The sequence below is a fragment of the Aythya ferina genome (assembly GCF_964211825.1).
Source record: "Aythya ferina genome assembly, chromosome: 1".
NCBI classification, from domain to species: domain Eukaryota; kingdom Metazoa; phylum Chordata; class Aves; order Anseriformes; family Anatidae; genus Aythya; species Aythya ferina.
Genome location: NC_140296.1, coordinates 123,690,336 through 123,709,967, shown reverse-complemented (window position 1 = coordinate 123,709,967; position 19,632 = coordinate 123,690,336). Strand labels below are relative to the sequence as shown.

At 42.2% G+C, this 19,632-nt stretch overlaps 1 protein-coding gene across 1 annotated transcript in view; it reads left to right on the top strand.

Moving 5' to 3' along the window:
* TBX15 (T-box transcription factor 15) overlaps positions 1-17,617 on the top strand; it is a 97,942-nt gene extending 80,325 nt beyond the window's left edge. The window contains exons 7-8 of the mRNA XM_084501158.1: positions 3,294-3,391; positions 15,550-17,617. Of these exons, the coding sequence (XP_084357284.1) occupies positions 3,294-3,391; positions 15,550-16,334 (883 nt within the window). The 3' untranslated portion in view covers positions 16,335-17,617. The remainder of the gene's footprint in view (positions 1-3,293; positions 3,392-15,549) is intronic.
* The last annotated feature ends 2,015 nt before the right edge of the window (positions 17,618-19,632 follow it).

The window sequence follows — 19,632 nt, the reverse complement described above, 5'->3', positions numbered from 1 at the left end:
ATGAAAAGGAGAGCAAATTTTGGATACCTTTTAAAGGACTGACCTTATTAAAATAAAGCTGGCAGTGAGTCCTCTTCTGATACTGTTTTACTTCCTTCATAAAGATGGTGTGAGAGGGGAAGCTTTATGGCCTGATAGACAGTTTGAAGTCAATTTTTCAGTGCAGTTCTTTGGAAGAGAAAGTGGATGCCACATGGATAATGTTCAGCACACTTGGTACCAGCAGCTCTCACCAAAGCCCAAAAGAAACTGTTAAGATTGCTGCTGAAGAGTTGCAAAAATAGTTATGTTAAAGTGGTGTGCACTCTCACCCAATAAGTTTTTGTACAGCTGCACTTTCCTTTGCTGCAAGACTCCATTAAATGGGGTGATAGGTGCATAGCAGGTCAATATATGAGGCTGCTGACTCTTGGATCTTGTCTGATCCATGGAATAATCTGAAAGTTCAATACATATGTGTTCTGCTCAGGTAATATTTCAAAAACACCCAGAACACTACTTCAGCACAAAGGAGAAAAAAAAAAAAAAGATAATCTAGTTATAGAGGGGCTTAAATTTGTGTGTAGGAGAATTGGACATAACTTTGAGCTGTCAACCATGCACTTGGGGTGTTTTGTCATGTACGTTCAAGATGTACAATTCTGTGCACGCTTCTGTGGGAGCGAAGGGCTCTTACTTGGGGAAGGAAGAGTGAAGAGGTGTCTTTAAGCCTGCTGTGGAGTTTGGCGGCCATTCTTCAGGTAGTGGTGGCTGTAGAGCTGCCCAGAGCATTGCAGGGCAAGCTGTGAATCTGGTGAGGCTGGCAGTTACAGAGGGGATGTGGGGGGCCAGGAGCCATGTATGTGTCACAGGGACTGTTTTAGACCTGCTACCCTGGAGGTCCAGGAGTAGGAGATGGGTCCCAGGTGGCATCCCTCTCTTCCCTGGCATCCTGTGCAGGAATAGAAAGAGCGGAGTCTGATCCCTGAAAGCAGTATATTATTTCTCATTTATTCTTTTCTCTCTTCTTTTATTATCTCCTATTTTTTTTTTTCATTTTCTTTTAGAAATACAGTTCTCTTCTGAGAACTGTATTGATACAAGGGAAAGCTGTAGACTGAGAGTTAGAAATTTTAAGTTTGAGCTGTGAATGATGCAGGCTCGAAGAAGAGGCAGGGGCAATAGCTTATTGTTTCCCTAAGTCACAGGGAAACAGCTTTTTTTTGTTTGTTTTTTTTTTTTGTTTTTTGTTTCCCTAAGTCACAAGGAAACAGCTTTTTTTGTTGTTGTTGTTTTGTTTTGTTTTGTTGTTGTTGTTATTTTTATGGGAAGGGAGCAAAATCATATACTAGAATTATTTAGGCTGAAAAAGACCTTCAAGATAATTAAGTCCAACCATTAACCAGGCCAAGAAGTTTAATGATGTTTGTATCTATTGTTTTTACCTATACCCAAAAGAGAAAGGTGTATTTATATCTCCATCTAGATGAGAACAGAGCTACAAGTCAGCTGCTGGTGCAGTGCTAGGCTACGTGCACAAGGATTCATGGTTGAACCAGACTGTGCAAACACTGGCTTCAGTGAGCTGGCCTCTCTGCTCCCCTGCACCACCCCTGTGGCAGATGCAGAACAGCTGGATTTGCAGGGCTGGAGCTTTCAGCTTGCATTTCAGGACAGATTACTCATTTTTAACCATCAAGGCTGATTCTTTCAGCAGTCGATCTTGTTACGTTGACTTGCTCAGGGCATTTTATTCTCCGGATTTTTACGGTAACAGAAAATCCTCCCCCGGCATTTGGGCTGGGGTTTGTTTCAAAAGGATGCAGATTGGTACCCGTCTCTTCCTGGTTGTGCATGTCAAGAAGCAGCCGGAGCCTGCACATGTGCGGCTTCCTTATGTGGGGAGCACAGGAAATCCTGGGGGTGGTACTGGTAGTCTGAAGCTGCTTCTGCACACAGAACCCAGCTTAGCAGACAGGCTCACGCTCTGCACTGCCTTGTCTCCAAGCTCCATGAGCTGGCAGAGGCCACTGTATTAACTAAATAGTTTTGTTGTAATGTGTTCAGTGCTAGTGTGAGACTGCTATGCAGAGATGTCTTCTGTTTCTACTTCTAACAGCTTAGCAGCTAATAAACACCATGCAACAACCTCACTTCTAAACCTCCTCTTAAAATACAGAGTTTGGTTTGCCAACTCCAATGTATTTAAAGCATCTGAGCTTCCGGGGAGACTTTGGAAAGTTAACTGAGTGAGTAGAGGCACGTGCAGAAAGACATTTTCAGAAGCAAAAGGCAGCTCCAGTATCAGCTCAACATCTGATGAGAGGCTCTGGGGATGTTAGAGACTTTTCCATTGAAAGAGGATATGTTCTCGCATTTGACAAAGCATCTCTAGTTGTGCTAAGCCCATGCAAGGGCTATAACCTCCTACAGGAAAAGATGCAGGGAAAGGCAAGGAATGGGAAACAGAGCGAAATTCAGTGTCTGCAGAGAAGAATCTTTCCTGGGAAGAAGAGACAGTGTGTTGTCTCATAAAGAACATGGGGATCTTCTGGTAATACACTTATGTCTTCAGTGAGCCTGTGGAGTTAGACACTTCAGCAGAGCTAACTTTCTGCAATGAAACAAACAAACAAAAACAAAACAAAACAAAACAAAAAAACAAACCTGAGACTCCAGACCTTTAAGAGGAAAACTTGTTCTCACTTGATTTTTGGCTTTTTCTCTTTGGTACCTTATCTACAGTGAGTTAGAGACCCGAAGCAGAGATGCCACCAACCTTTTTATGAAAAGCCTCTTACTTATTTCCAGTCAAAATCCAAAACCAACAAGACTCTCTTTTGGACGACTTCCAATAGCACTTCAGAACAGTGTCCAGAAGCGGGAAGTGACAGGGAAAGGCCATTCACAAAAATACTTTCGGGTTCTGTAGGCTGGATCCCCAGTCTCCCACATTTGCATGTATGACAGCTTCTGTCCATAAAGTGTGGAAGCCAGTTCTGTGAAAAAGTGTGCCTTGAGGAGCTGGCTGTCACCTCCCAAGCAGAATGAAAATTTAGGATCCTTTTAAAAAAGAAAAAGCCACTGAAAAACTGTTAGGAGCTTTTGAAATCTTAGACTGGGGAAATGTTTTTTTACTCTAGCAGCCAGCACCCATGTGGGAAGGCTTGCTTGCGAAATTCACAGATGCCACGGTGGCCTTTTAGTGGCCACTGGCAGCCTGTCAAGCAAGATGAGAGCCCTCCTTCCCTGGTGCCAATATCCTTGCCAGCTGATTGATGTTCTTCTCTCCTTACTTTATTTCCATTCCACAGGACGGGACTGGAGGCCATCATGGAGACCTACGCCTTCTGGAGGCCCCCTGTGCGCACCCTCACCTTTGAAGATTTCACTACCATGCAGAAGCAGCAAGGTGAGCGTACAAAGGGCATGCAAAGAACTGCACAAAGAGCCACAGAAAAAGCAGGGGAAGAGGGTGCAAGAGCAGTGATCTCTCTTTGTGCTGGGGGCAAGGGGTCGCATGCGTTGTTGAGCTCTTGATGTCTGTGAAAGGACACAGAGCAGAGAGGATGGATGTCAGCTAGGAAACGCAGGGCAAGCTGTACATTGTAAGGTGTGATGCAGCTGCATCACTTCCCTGGTGTCCTCAGAGCTCAAACATGGATCAGGAAGGAGCACAGTGTTGGGTGAACCAGTACACATGCATGGCATGAGTTGAGATAAGCACAAAGAGAGCAAAGAGAGACAGAGGCAATGTTCCAGCATGTCAGGCATGTTGTTCACCATTTACAATTAGAGTTTGCCATTTAAGTGGGAACCCAAGAGGAAGGAGTGTATGTCCTCTGGAAGCTTCAGGAAACCAGAAATGTGCCCTGTACACATCCCCCCAGGATCACACTGCCTTGCTTTCAAAAGCCGGGGGCCTTGCTGGAAAGACTGTTAGAATGAGGCTGGGAAGAATTATTGGGTAGGCCAAGTATTTCCCAGTTGTTCGTACTGTGTCTTTTCATAGCTTCTGCCCTTTGTATCTCTCATTTCTTAAACAGGGCTTTCATCTCTAGTTTCAGGCTGCAATACCATTTTTATTTTGTGCTGATAGGATTTACCCACTGACTTCACTGCAGTTCTTTCTAGTTCAAAACACGGTCATCACTGTGAGCAGTGTATTGGTGCAACATATTTTTTGCTTTGTTTTGTTTTGTTTTTTCTTTCCCCCAGTATAAATGCAACAAAAGAAACAAACCCGAAGTGTCTTTAGATGTGACACCTGTGAGGTTAAAGAGTCAAAAATAAATGGGTGCCATGTGTAGCAGAGCACATTCTGCAGTCTCTTCAGCTTCAGCTGGACATCAAACTAAAGCTTTCCTCCAGACCTTGCATCCACCTGGGGATGACATGGTCTAATCCAGAGAGAGGCTGGGGGCTGCCCACTGGGCAGGCAGGATCAGGAGAAGTTCCAGCACAGCATGGGGCAGGAGATATTTTAAAGAAACTCAGGGGAATGTGTGGAGAGGAGCACTTGTGGTGGGGTGTAAGGTCAGAGATGGGTTAAAGAAGGGATTCAGAAAGGTTTTCATCACCCACCTAAATAGAAACATAACAGCCTCTCCTCCTGATCACCCTTGCTGAAGCAGCCTCCCTCCTCTGGCGGCTGGCCGGCCTGTCTCACCTCCTATTCGGGCTTGCACAGCTCCCCTCCCCTCCCTTTGGTTATCAGATAACATCCTAGTGGCAAGTCCAGCTCTTGCTTACGTGGTAAGGTAATATTAGGAAAGGAAAATATTTAATGTATTTTTAGCTTGTTTTAATATAGTTTGGCAGCTGAAAAACCAGGAAGCAAGCCAGTACCATGTGACCAACCAGAGCAGTGCAGACCACCACCACTGCACTACAGACCACTAAGAATAGGGCAGTCCCTAACTAAGGTTGTGTCCACAGGTTGGTCTCAAAACTTAATAACTTACTGAAAAACAGTGCTCTTGAGCTTTGCGTTTAGCCAAGCAGAAGAACCTTAAGATAATGCATCAGAAATACTCCCTGCATCACAGTGCTCCCCTCTCCAGTGGCTGCTGCGCCATGCTGACCCTTGGTCTCAGCAATCGGTGCAAAGCCAAAGTACAAACACACCTTATTTTAATACCTGACTGCTGGGACAGTCACCAAAGGCCAGCACAAATACATGAAGCCTAGCTGTGTCTGTCTACTGCAACTCAAGAGGAGTGCATGCTTACTGCAGTGAGTCAAGATGAGAGCAGTAAAAATGGCCATGTGCCTAGGAAGAAACATTAAAAGACGTTTAGATGTAGAGCTTAGGGAAATGGTTTAGTGGGGACTGTTAGCGTTAGGTCAGAGGTTGGACTCGATGACCTTGAGGTCTCTTCCAACCTAGAAAATTCTGTGATTCTGTGATTCTGTGATTACCAATGAGAAGCAAGTCATGGTTATTCAGGCTGGAGAGGGGATGGGGGAGGATATCATAGCACTGAAATAAAAGCTGCCTGTGGTGGACAGAAGAAGAAGTAACAGGCTCCAGTTATATGAAGTCTAGTGGAGTTCTGGAACAGATTCCCTGCAGGGACTCTGGAATTCAGCCCTGATTTTCTATGGAGAGTCCCCCTTACTGTGGTAGGAAAAGTGATGCTTTCTGGGGCAGAAGCTTGGGACTTTAGTAGTATAAATATGGTGACTTTGCAGCTTTCCAGATGGATTTTTACATGCTGAGGATTGCTATGGATTCTTATCTTTTCCCCTTTTGTATTTTTTTTTTTTCATGAAATAAAAAGTGTTATCTGCCTTTTCTAAAAGAGTTTTGTCAAATAAATCTGATTTGATTATCTGACTTGCTTATTAGAAATAAATGGTGTGAAGGATTTTTAGAGAACATTTAACTTAATGCCACATGTGCCAGCTTGAAAAAGTTAGCATTAGTGTATTTGAAGAAATGAGTGGCAGGCTGATCTCAAAGCTGACGAATAAATGTGAAAGCTGATGTTAAACATGAAAACACCATCTGATGAGGACAGTACCAGTGTTTCTCTGCAACGACTATTTCCTGGACTAACCGATCCAGAACCAAATAAAACTGCATTTGCTAAGAAGTGCAAATCTCATAAAGACTGCAAAGTCATCAGTAATGATGAGGACAGGGGTATGAAGAGCAATAGGGATTGCTTGGTAACCTGCACATATTCAAACAAAGCATGGCTTTAAGTTCAGCCAGATACAATATCAAGTGTCTAGGAACAAAACGTAGGGTGTACATATCTACTGAGTGTGCTGGAAAGCATTGACACTGACAAGGATTTGGAGGTCATGGTGGATAAGCCACTGCACAGGCGAAGGGATAATGTATGTAACACTGTGATAAAAAGGGACATGCAATCTTTGGTGTAGAAGGAAAAAAGAAAAGTGGGAAGAAGTTGGGAGACAATTCCTGGCTGGGAACTAATGTTATAATTCAGTGGAAAGAAAGGTAGAATAATGTGTTGGCTAGAGAATATGCCTGAGAATGAAAGCTCACTTTGCATAGTTAATCAAAAAGATCAAGAGCTAAACCCTCATGGCCTATATTATCTTGCTGAGTAAAGAATATGTTTTAGCTGCATGTCACTCAGCCTTGATAGATTCCTGTAACTGAGGTTTCCATGTTTTTATAGTGCAACTTTGGGAAACACTTCATTCAGGTGACTCCGATTTTTCTACTGTAATTGAACATTCATCCCTTTTTATGGAATGTAATGAGATAAGCAGAATACAGTTCTTTCCCATCCACCTTCTTAATATAATTAATTGTTTTATAGGTTTTTATGTCCCTACTCCGTGCTTCTCACAGTGAATAGAGCCAGTCATTTCATTTCTCTTCTATTGGGAGGTTTTCCAGGTCCTTAATCGTTTCTTTAAAAACAAGTCTGCACAGAATATTCCAGATGCAGCCACATGATACAATTATCTAAAGGTATTATAATTTTTTCCACATTACCCTTTCTCTTGTTAAACATGCATCCTAGTGTTTTGCTCATTCACTTGGCCTGAGCTATATGTTGAGCAAGGGCCACAGCAACACAGAGAATTGATACTCGGAGCACTGTATGCAGCTGTTTTGTACAAGGATTAAATAACTTTCTAATTTACACAATGATAAGTTTCAGCTGCCACACAAGCCGGAGAGCCTGATACCACAACTGGTAACACAGATGTCTGGTGTGGTGGGCACTAGTGGTCCACAAACTTTATTCCCATTTCTTACTGGTGTAGCCAAGTGCATCAGCAAGCCTCTGCAGGTCTGTGGTCATCACAGTCACTGTGTTGCCCTACCAACAAGGAGAATGTAATTTCTGTCAGTGAACCCTCCTGACCTGAGCACCAAACCTCTCTTTTGGAGCATGCAATGCAGAAGTCATCACAGGTTTACTAGAACAAGCACCACGTTTGACACAGTCAGAGCAGAGCTGCAGCCAGTCTGTATAAAAGTGCCCCCAGACAAAACCTTACAGATGATCAGAAAACAGCAGTTTAGGAGAGGCTGACCTTCTGGAGAATGATGTCACCCGCTCTGCAGTCTACTACTTATTACTAGGGAAAAAGGGGGCTTGGGATTATTGAATACACATGGCAATGAGATGTGGGGAAAGCCAAGAATCTATTAAAGTCTTTAATTGGAATATATTTTCAAAATTTAGATTGAACCTCATCCAGATTCTCATTATTAAAAATACGTGGCTCAGTTTCTTGATTTTAACAGGGAACATTAAAAAAAAAAAAAAAAAAAGAGAGAGAGAGAGAGAGAGAGAAAGAATGGGAAAAAAAATAGGAGTTCCGGTAACTCTGGGTTGTGTCACTTTCCAAGAGTAAAAAGAGCCATTGCTGGCTCCTATATGATATACAGTTTCCCACAGGATGTTGAGATGAGCAGATCACTGTCTGTGACTATAAGTTTTGCCAGGACATAGAGACTAGATAGACACTGTGACAATACTAGAACAGTGATCAGTATCCAATCCTTCCTATGAAAGCTGATGACTTGAGCAAAAACTAAAAATAAAAGTTCTGGTGAGAAGAATTGCATCCTAAGTAGGACTTCAGGACAAGTATGAGAGTCATATAATGTGTTATATTGGCAGATTTACAGAACATAAAATTTAACTTCTCCATTAAAACACTGTTTTGATACATGTACACCAAATCCACAAGAGTCAAACATCTTAGCTCCAATTGCTGAACTCTCAAAGCAGCTTTTCTTTCAAGTGGGGTTTCCTCACTTGCCTTTGCTGATGCCCTTCTACCGCTTGCTTTCAGTACATTCAATCTGTTCTCCATCAAGTTGAGCATCTCCATTGATCTTATCTTGAAGATCTCAGGTAGGTAGGCCACCCATTAGGCAGTCTGTAAAATCATTAATGGCTGTTAAGCTTAGCATATAAAGCTTGAAATATGTCTAATAGGGCAGAGCAGAGGCAAAGAGGGGTGTGCTCCTCTGTCATAGGAGAGCTCTTGATGTCTCTGGTAGGATACGGCAGCACATGTGTACAAACTGGCATTTGAGCACAGCTCCTACTGTCTTCCTCTGAGAGAGAACATTGTAATGCTGCAGTCTCATGCCAACAAGGATACACGCAAAAGGCTCCCTCTCCTCCATGTGGAAGAGGTTCACTTCACCTATTTGCTTCTGGAAAACAACAGTATTTTCTTGTAGTAGTGGTCAGTTTGGACAGACCTTAAGGCTGCATGATGTATTAGCAGATGGTAGACATAATCTGAGCTGATGTTGCTGCTTTTCCAGCTTCTCTGTCTATAAACATTACCCTATTTCTGCAGGCATCGCCACTGTCTTGCCAACATTTGTCTGTACTGCTTGTTACTCATTTCTCCTTTGGTATATTGTTCTTGTTTGGCATAGTGTTCAGAGAGCTGCCCTGATTGCACCCATCTGCAAACAATACCACAAATGCACAAACGTGTTGGTGTAAAGTGGAGGTAAGCCTGAGTCCTCCAGAACTTGACATCAGAGGCACTTCAAGGCAGAAAGATCTTTTTGGCTTTGTCTGAGACCCCAGATCCCCAAAATAGTGTCTCCCAAGAGAGTGGAACTGCTGATGTCAAAGGAAGCTGAAGAACCCATGAATGCATCTGTTTGGCCACTTGCCTCCTGACTGCAGCAGCCATCAGTTCTTTCAGCAGTGCCACCAAGACAATCTGGATGCTTCTTCCTTTTTGAAATCAATTGTGAATGGTCTAGGCTATTGGCAGGGGTCAGATGTATGGGTTTGGTCTCAATTATCTTCCTGATTCTTTTGACCTTGAAGAAGAGATTGAAAACAGCAGTTGTTGCCAGAGTTATTGGGATGGAGTGCTGGTTTTTGCTGCATACTTCACATGGCTAGTATATTGCCTCATTTAAACAAAGCAACAGGGAACAAATGGTTCCAGCTCCATCTTGGTAGAAATGCAGACAGTTTTTCTTTAGGGAAAGGGTGTTTCTGGTGCTCCAAGATCTCATTTTTCACAGTGAAAATAAATTAAAATACCTTCCCAGCTGTGCCATGAGTGTCTGTGAGTCAAAGACTGTGCTACTCCATGATGACCTGAAAAGAGCCTGAAGCAATCTCTTATTCCAGGGAGGCTTTTACCCTGAAGCCTAATTATTGATGCCTAAATCTCTATTATTCTATAAATGTTGATCAGATTTCACATGAAACTAAGGAAGGCAAAGGTAATTTGAAGGTTTGCACCATTTCCTCAGAGTGGCATGTTATTTTGTTAAAAGTAGAATATGGTATGTGCTCTGAACTTGACACAATGCCATGGCATTTTTTACTCTATTTTTCTACAGAAAATTTGATCCACTATGCTTCCAGGGTTTTATTGTTTTTTACCATTTTTTTTTTTTTTTATTTATTGTCTAATGTGCTGGAGCTTCCAAGGCCTATGTTGGACCAAAGTGGACTCCACCAAGAATGGAGGAAGAAGTTCTCAGTTCAGTTTACTTTTGTTACCAACAAAGGAATCACCATGATGTCGGTTAATATCAGCTGCAAAGTTGCAGCATATTCTGCAATGTTCTTTGCTACTGTAGTGATTTTCTGAAAGGTGTGTGTCATAAGGAGTCCTTTTCATCATCCTTTTTAATTCAATGACATTTTCTGGGGTAGCTTCCATTCTGTGACTCACATATTAATGTCTGTGCTCAGATGATAGTTGTACAGGTGAGAGATAGTGCTTATTTATCACTGGTGATCAATTTTCTCTGCTAAACTGTGGGGCTCATCATTCTCCAGTCCTGATTTGTCTATATCTGAAGAAGAGAAACAGGAAATATTTCTGTAGGAACTGATGTTTAATTCACAAAAATGGTGTGTATGCTGTTCTAAAGCTGTCTACGCACAAGACAAAGTCACATCCAACAAGTCTTCTGAGACTGTGTGGAGCAGACCCCACAAACTATATTTATATGAGAAACCATTGTGCTAAAGTTAGCCTGTGGGGACTTGGAAGGGGATGTTGTCTCTCTTGGGAAAACCCTCTTGGTGCTCTGGATATAAATGTGAATTGAAAACAGAAATCCTGAATTGTAACTTTTCATAGTGTTTGTCCACATTAGAAAAAAGTGTTGCTTTTCACCATTAGATCTTGAAAGTATTTTATTTTGGAGAATGTCTGAGTCAAGTCCTATCTCTAACTTGCTGACTGGTCAGTTTGTATTGCAGAATCCATAACAGCTAAAGAGAAGTAAAATATAATTCTCAGTTGTTCTAGATTTACCATTAATTCAAGTGATTCCCATAATTTGAGGCAAATTTATTTAAAAAAAAAATCCTTCTCTATGATTTACTGAACTTTCTTTTTTTTTTTTTTTTTTTTTTTTTTTTACTGAAGTTTCCTTTCATTCCTGTCTTTTGTCCCATATAATACATATTTTCCCCTTTAATTCTATTGCTGTAACCATTCTTTCTGTGAGTTATATCTCAAAGAAGTACAAAGCAGTCTTTATATTTCCCCTACCAACACAACAATTTAACATGCGATTGCTTTTGGGTCTCATTTGAGCCTCTTAAAGATTTTACCAGCAGTTTCATAATTTGATAATTGGCCAAAGGCTCTAGAGAGAAAAAAGGCAGCTACACTGTGAAGACAGAAATGGCTCTCCTTCCCCTGGAAGGGGGAATTTTTCAGTCCTTGATACTGGGAAAAAATGACAGGAGACTGCAGCATGTTATGTACTTGGTGGCCCTGCCATTCCTCAGTGAGAGACCTAGGAGGAGACATCAAAGTTGTTAGTTTTCCAAAGTGGTTACAGGAGAACTCAGAAAGTTTAGTGGTGGCATAAGAAGGAGGACTTTTCAGTCCTTCTAAGGCTTTTAGATTGGAGCTCAGGGAAGACAGAAATGGGAGGAAGACCTCAGAGTGTCAGTTATGCTTGCAAGGCAAAAGTTGTCAGAAAATATGGAAGCAGGAGTGGCATCTGATTTGGTGGTGTTTAGACACCTGGAGATGCAAGTAGGCATCAACCAGGACTGAGGAATGTGATGCATGAGACAGGACTAAATCCAGGCTAGTGCGAGGCCTGGATCTTAAAGGACATGAGATCAGTTGATTTATAGTAGCTCCCTCTGGCCTCATAATCTATCAGTCTGTCAGATCACCTGGCAATCTGCACAATCTCTCCTTTATAACAATCTCAGATTTCCATCTTTGGACAAAAAACTTCATTTTTATTCTTCCACCAAAGGTACAGGAACTTGGAAGATGGAGAGAAAGATTTGTAAGCTATACTTAGAGTGCACACACACGAGTACACAGAATGGGAAAGGAATTTTACTTCTTTGTTCAAATTCATTTTCCTGCATGCATACCACCACATTAATTTACTGCTGTGTCCAAGAGTAGAACATTGTGAAAACCCATGAAGAGTTGGGTTCTCCTATGCTTTAGAAAAACACTTTATGTATATGTACATGTCCAGACATTTCAGGAGTAACTTAGGGTACATCTACATGGGCAGGCTCCCCTGTCTGTGCTCCATGCTGGCCAGACACATGCCAGCTCCCAGCCAGCTCCATTTGGAAAGCTGGAGAGCTGTATTAGCATGGCTCTGTGCCCAAGTGAATATAAGCTGCCTCTCAGGAGGGCTTATTAGCTCAAGCAAAGTGCCAGGAGGAGAACTGCAAGCCAAATAAATGACTAGTAGCTCCAGCCCCTATCCTGCACCATCAGGTGCTCAGGCACATGCCTATCACATGGTGAAGATACCAGTAGGTCAAGTGTGTGTCAGAGAAGGGGCTGTGGTTCCTCTAAGGCAGCACTGATGGCTCCCAACTGTCTGGCCTTCAGGCTATGCCGTGCTCACATTTGGGGGGAAGAAGATGTTGGGGCTGAGGCTGTGTGCCAAACACTGTCCCGCTGGGCTGAGTAGTCTCCAGGCTTTAAGCTGGCCATGCTGAACCTGTCACCCACATCTGTAGACCTGCTAGGCTAAAGTAGCTCATACATGGAAGCATGCTGAGCTGTTTAAGAAGCATTTGCACTCAGAGAGAGAATCACTTTGTACATGTACTTTGTAAAATCCTAAAGACAAAGCATCTTGGGGTTCCCACCCTTGTTAGAAAGTTATGGCACAGGCTCTGAGAAACCTCAGCCACACCTGTCCTTACAGAGACAGGGAATACTGAATTATGTCTGTCTGAGTCCAACTGTACCAACAGCTGGAGGCAGCTGATGCAGTCAGATAATGGCAGTGATCAAGTTGGAGTAGGGGACTGAGAGGCTAACTCAGCTGAGATGAGCAGCAGCCAGGTGTTGCATAGCTCCCTGCGAGTGGTGCTAAAAGGAAAGCTCTTTACACAATGTTTAGATTTAAGAGTTGTTCATAGAAGGCAGGCTAAACTGACTGGGTTCACTTGTTCTTCTAACTGTCTGGGCATGTGTGCAGTTACCTGCAATCAGCTGAAGGGCAGTGATTTTTCAAACTACTCTAAAGCTCTTCTGTGCAGTTGCCTGATGAGACACTGCTGCTGTACAGGGCATGGCCTTGATGTAGCTTTAGCTTGTGCTTGCTCACCTCCTGTGCACTAGGTAAGGACTTCATGGACTGAGAGTCCCTGAAGGGAGGAAGCTCTGCAGATGATAATAGGAACTGATGTCTGGAAATATTAGCAAGGAAAGTACACTGTGGTGGAGTCCAAAGTATGGTTTATGTGCACCTTTCAGACAAAGGAGGTTGGGGGTCAATTGACTAGTATGGTGTCATTCATATGAGAAATCCCAGATAATTTTCCATGAGCAATTGCTTCAGACTCCCTTGGCATTGATGCTCTCCTTTTTACCTCCCTCTTGCCAGAACTAAAATAGACTTCATAATGAAACTCCTTATGTAGGGGCACACATTCCCTTCTGCCGACCCTGTTGCAGTTTTGACTACCCATAGCAGAGAGACAGGGAAAAAGGCTAAAGGAGGTACTCTCTTAACCTACCACAACAAAATTAATCAGAGATTATCTGTCAGAGACTTTAAATTAATCAGGGAATTGTACCTTTTATAATCCATACACAATTAGAAACACACAAAACATCTTTGGACTCTGGAGTTATAATGCCGTAGCAGGCTTGAGCATTTCAGCATTGTCAAGAAGAGAATATAGAGAATTCATGATGATATTTGAAATTTGAAAATTTCTTCTTAATTCTACCAGAGATTTGACACAATGTTTCTCTTTTAGTCTTCTGATGTAAAAGGCAAAAGAGTCAGCAATAAGTATTCATCCCCGTGACTGGTAATGGGAATGACTACTTTTGACTTAGGAGCACAGAAACTTGCATTTTCTTGATGCTACCTGTGTCACTGCAGCCAGTCCAGGCTGTGCTTACCCAAGGCTGCCTTTCTTCTTTTTTACGGCTTTTGTTTCAAAAAAAAAAAAAAAAAAAGAGAGAGAGAGAAAGAGAGAAAGAGAGAAAGAGAGAAAGAGAGAAAGAAAGAAAGAAAGAGAGAAAGAGAGAAAGAGAGAAAGAGAGAAAGAGAGAAAGAGAGAAAGAGAGAAAGAAAGAAAGAAAGAAAGAAAGAAAGAAAGAAAGAAAGAAAGATCATTAATTTCTCAAAGCTACATTTTCACCCTAATGACCCATTAAGTTTTATCTTAGAAGTGTTAGAAAGAATCAGATATAATTGTCATCACCATATAGTGACACAGAACCTGTCCTTCTAGTGTCCATCCCAACCATCACCCCATCTCCTTTCATCACATAGCATTGTTCTCAGTTCCTCCCCATTTTGCATCAGACCTAGACTGGTCTCAAAATCCTGCTTTGCATCCACAAGGCAACCCAAGATAAAGTTGCCCCTTACTTTGGACCATCAATGTGCAATTTCTGCCTTGGTTAAATTCCAGTCACCCACTCTTTTCTAATCCCTTAGTCTCTCACCTGTCATCCTCTAGCCTTTACAAAATGCTGCCTTACCAGTTGTTTTCCTAGTTACACTCATACTACTGATCCACTAGTCAACTCACTTCACAAGAACCTCTTTGCTCCTTTTACAAGAACCTTCAGTGTTAGTTGCTGTAATGCAGAAATGGAAGCTCATACAAAGAGAATCATTCAACTGAAAAGAAAAAAGAAAAAAGAAAAAAAAAAAGTTTTACACCAGAAAGCATCATTCCCTTAAGCAGAGAACTGATTTTCCTGGTTGACCAGAGAAACTTTCTCTAACTCATAATCTTGGCTGTAATAATCTCTTCTCAAATTCAGAATTGTGACATCATCTTCTTCATATCACATACCTTCCATGTTACTGGCGGTATTACATACTATTGTTTTCCCCAAGTAAGAACATGTGAACGTCCCTGCTGTGCAAAATAATTAACTTTACCATTTGTAACAATAATGTATTTTTATATATATATAGAAACCACAGACAAGCATATACATCAATATTTTGTTAACATCAGTGATACATCATATGGAATCCATTTTAAAGTTAAAACATGAGTGAAAATCCTGACACATCCCCTTCATTGGCTCCATGGAACAGGCTATAGCTTGAAACCGTGTCTATTCATTTTAGTGTTACTTCTGGCTTAAATCAGTACCACAGCATCACGAGCCATCCAAGAAAGCTGTTGAACAGTGTAGAAGTCCAACATGTTTTCAGTCACTTCCTGCCACAAGCCCCCAGAGCAGATGATAAAGCATGTTTGTAGTGGGGCCATACAGTCTGCTGACTGGTGGTCTTCCTGGAGACCAGGAGAGGAGACAAGGCAGATCTCTTGACTGATGGAGCTGTACTTCCTTGCAGATTTCCCCCCTGCTTGCAATGCTCTGTGGCTTGCTTGCTTTCCTCTCCTATTTTACAAGGAAAGAAAACCCCATTGAAAAGCAAAATCATAACAAAAAAAGCAGCAGGAAAGACCAAGGGATGCTATTAATAAAATGAAGGCCCTTGCCAAGAGAGCCTGAATTTTCCAGCGGCCATTTTACCACCCTTGTTTCTTTATTAAACTAAGCTGTTTCTTAATGAGACTGTCTTGTTTTGCACATGTGATCCCAGGCTCTGAACATACTCCCATGTGTTTTGTTTTGCAGGAGGCAGCACAGGCACCTCCCCAACAACCTCCAGCACAGGGACTCCGTCACCCTCTGCTTCCTCTCACCTTCTCTCTCCATCCTGCTCCCCTCCAGCCTTTCATCTGGCCCCAAACACTTTCAACGTTGGCTGCCGGGAGAGTCAGCTCTGCAACCTCAACCTCTCCGACTACCCCCCGTGTGCCCGAAGCAACATGGCTGCCCTGCAGAGCTACCCGGGCCTCGGTGACAGCAGCTACAACCGGCTGCAGAGCGGCACTGCTTCTGCCTCACAGCCCTCCGAAACCTTCATGCCTCAGAGGACTCCATCTTTGATCTCAGGAATGCCGACTCCTTCTTCCTTGCCCAGCAACAGCAAGATGGAGGCCTATGGCAGCCAGCTGGGGTCCTTCCCCAGCTCCCAGTTTCAGTATGTCATGCAAGCAGGCAACCCTGCGTCCACCTCCTCCTCCTCACACATGTTTGGTGGCAGCCACATGCAGCAGAGCTCCTACAATGCCTTCTCCCTGCACAATCCCTACAACCTCTATGGATACAATTTCCCGGCTTCCCCAAGGCTGGCGGCAAGCCCAGAGAAACTCACCACTTCCCAAAGCACTTTACTCTGCTCTTCCCCGTCTGGGGGGGCTTTCGGAGAGAGGCAATACCTTTCAACAGGGATGGAGCATGGGATGCACATGATCAGCCCCCCCTCTGGCAACCAACAGACAGCCAATGCCTGCGACAACAGACAGTACGGTGCTGTTCAGGGCTCCTCATCACAGATGTCTGTGCACATGGTCTAACAAGCTGTGCCTCTCCTTGGCATTGAAGGCAGCTGGACCTTCATTATTTCCATGGGTATACCCACCCCAGTACCTTTTTGCCTTCAAACTTATAGAGGAACTAATGTTGTAATGATAAATAAGAACACAACCATCTAGATATGCACCACCAAACCTTGTGGAAAGCTTCCACTGACAGCCATTGCAGCTTGTTGTAACCCAGGGCCTATGGAGCTGCCATCAAGTGTCTGCTCTTCCTGGACATTGCAGAGAGAAGGGCATGACTTCGTGAGAAGCTGGAGTGAAGCAACCAAATATACAGTTTATGCATTAACTCTCAGCTAGTGTGAGCTCTTGGTGTGGAGGGAGCTGTGTCCTCGTGTTGCTTTCTCTGGGTGTTGAACAAAGGCAGTCTCCCAAGATTTTGCCCTCTCAAAGCAGCACTGCTCATGAGGGGCCAAAGCTTTAAAGGCCTTTCCCTTCCCGAACTGTTCCGCACTGCTGGAGCCGCTCAGCCTGTTTCTGAAGCCATCAGTGGCCTGTGACCCCTTCTCCTACTGTAGCACAGGATTGGCACTGCTGAACTGGAGCTTCTCTTCCCAAAAAGGTTTCTGTATTTTTGTGACAGCTGGTTTCTTTGTGAGGGTCAAGCCTACCAGCACTCAGCCTGCAGACAGAGATGAGAGAGAGAGGAGAGAGAAAAGTTGTAACTTCTAAGTGAACCTCAGACATAAGCAGAGTTGGAAGCTTCACACAAGCATCTTTGGAAAGATGCACAGGGGGAGAGAGAGCTCAGCTCTTGTTGACATTACCCAAAGGGATGCATCCAAACCAAAAGAATGACAGCCTCTGTTGGAAACATGTGTCCTCTAGCACTCAATTCAATGGGAGGAAATTCTCCAGACTGAGCTCACAGGGAAGAGCAATGAGAAACGAGAGCTCTGCTCTACAGCAGTACAGCTGGCCTCCCTTACCTTGCATGCAAGAGTTGCCATAGAAAACCATTAGCATTTCAGTAACAATGAGGTTGAGTATTCTCCAACCTCCTGCCTGCCATGTGACCTCTGTTTAACCAAATAGAAAATAGATCACCTTTCGACAACTTTCTTTTCTGTTTTTTTTTTTTTTTTTTTTTTTTCTTTCATTTTTTTTCTTCAAATCCTTTAAAAATAAGAAAACAATTGTAGCTTGGTGCAAGCTATGCATTTAAGTTGTGTGAAAATGCAAATACCAAGTAACAGAATACAGATATTATTGAGATTTGTTGTGAGGTGTTGTAGATAAATGTATTTATATGCCTAGTGGGGGAGTCAATATTATGAATATAAAAGAGGGCAATAAAAATGGTATGTAAAATATGTATGAAGAAAAAGGTGTATAAAGATTTGCCCTATGCACGGAACTCTGTTTCTAAGTGCCAAGCACAGAATGCGCTAAATAAATCTTTGCAATTATTCCCTTTGTGTTTTTTCCTTTTTTTTTTTTTTTTTTTCTTTTTCTTTTCCCTTTTTCATTTTTTTTCCTACCTATGAGGCTTCCTTGATGGTCTTCTAAAGACAGACATTTTCAAAGTACTGCCATGCATGTTTACATCATAGAGGAAATGGTACAAAATTATGAAGTCTAGGTACAACACTTAAAGAGAGCACAAGCATGTACATGGATGTGTGTTTGGGAAGTTGTAAGCCGACCACTCAGGAGGAGTGTGAGCAGTCAGAAATACTGCTCAGCAGCTACCAGCCCAGAAATCTGTTTACTGGGAAGATTTCACTAAAGCTATGATACGTTACACAACTGAAACCCCCGATACAGTTCACAATCAGACTTCTTTTTAAAAAAAAAAAAAAAAAAAAAAAAACACAACACTTTTCAGTGACCTGATCAGCTTCAGAAATGAGCAAACATTCCCAGGGAGTTCTATTACAGTAAAAATTCTGTCTTCTCATTTTTGTTTTTATTTTTTAAATCGAGTGCTTGGGATATGTAAGGTGCCTGCCTTCACAGGAGTGTGTCGTAAGGACGGCTAGAGTTGTTATCTTAATTGTTAAACTCTAAGAAAAAGCACTTCAGAGCCATTTTTCACAGTTAATATATAAAAATGATAGTTACAAATAATCATATAATTTTTATATCATTTAAGATGTAATTTTTGGGTATTTTTCATCTTTTAATTTGCACTGCATTTCTAACATGAGATTGAGACATTAATACTGAAAGCAGTAGGGGAGCTGAAGCCCCACAGACCTGGCTGTAAGAGTTATGACTGTAGAATTTACAGTTTTCCTTGTGTCAGTAAACTTCCTTTCTGAATAAAAAGAAATAAGAATAAAAATAATAATATAAAAAAATAACAACACCAGGAAGGTAGAAAGATCTTGAAAGATAAATTCTGCAACATTTCTTCATTTTTATTTTTACAGGGGAAAATAAACATACAAATACCATTCCCAGTACTGTGCCTAGTCTGTCTGACTGTATTGTGGTTTTTACTGTGTCTGGTCTGGGAGGCTTCAGAAAAAACGCTGTAGGGACTTCTCATGAGAGAGAATCCATCCCTCCCCTTGTTTTCTTCTGTTTACTCCCAATAATCGACTTTGGATTTAAACTAGAAACAGGGTGTTTTAAAACTGTTGTAAAATCCTTTCAGAATCTTTCACAAATACTCTTCATTCTGTGCATTAAATTTTACTGTGATTTCGTGTTTGATTCCATCCTGTGGCAATAATTTCTACAGTTTAATTGTAGCGTGAACAAATAATTCCTTCTGCTGTCTACGTAAGAGAGTCATGTATGAAGGCCATGACTGTGAAAGGTTTCATGACCATGAATCCTAAAGATAATGAATGATACACACATGCAGATCAGGAAGTTCTCTGCTTCTTCTCTCACAACCTGAGCACCAAGACACACTCAGTTTTTCAAAATAGCTTTTCTTTGACCCATGAAGTTTTTTCTTTGATTCCAGTGTCTGTTTGGAGATGTGGTACCATGGGCACATATAAGCTTGGCATGTGGCATGCAAGAGAGTTTTTTCAGTTATCATATGGCATGGTGTGGCACCTGCAACCGTCCTTTATTCACCCTCACTTCTTCAGGACTTTGGGAGGAGAGGGAAAGAACTGTTCACTGATTAACTGCTGCCTCACACTGGGGCTAGGTCATTAGTGAGGTGTACCCTGCCACATCCAGACTCCCTCTGAACAGACAAAACTAAAGAAAATTTTAGATAGATTTATAAAACATTTGGTCTTCTTTCAGTATCCATTGTTTTATATTTATGTCATTACAGTCATATTGCCTGTTCTCTTTGTTTGGCTCA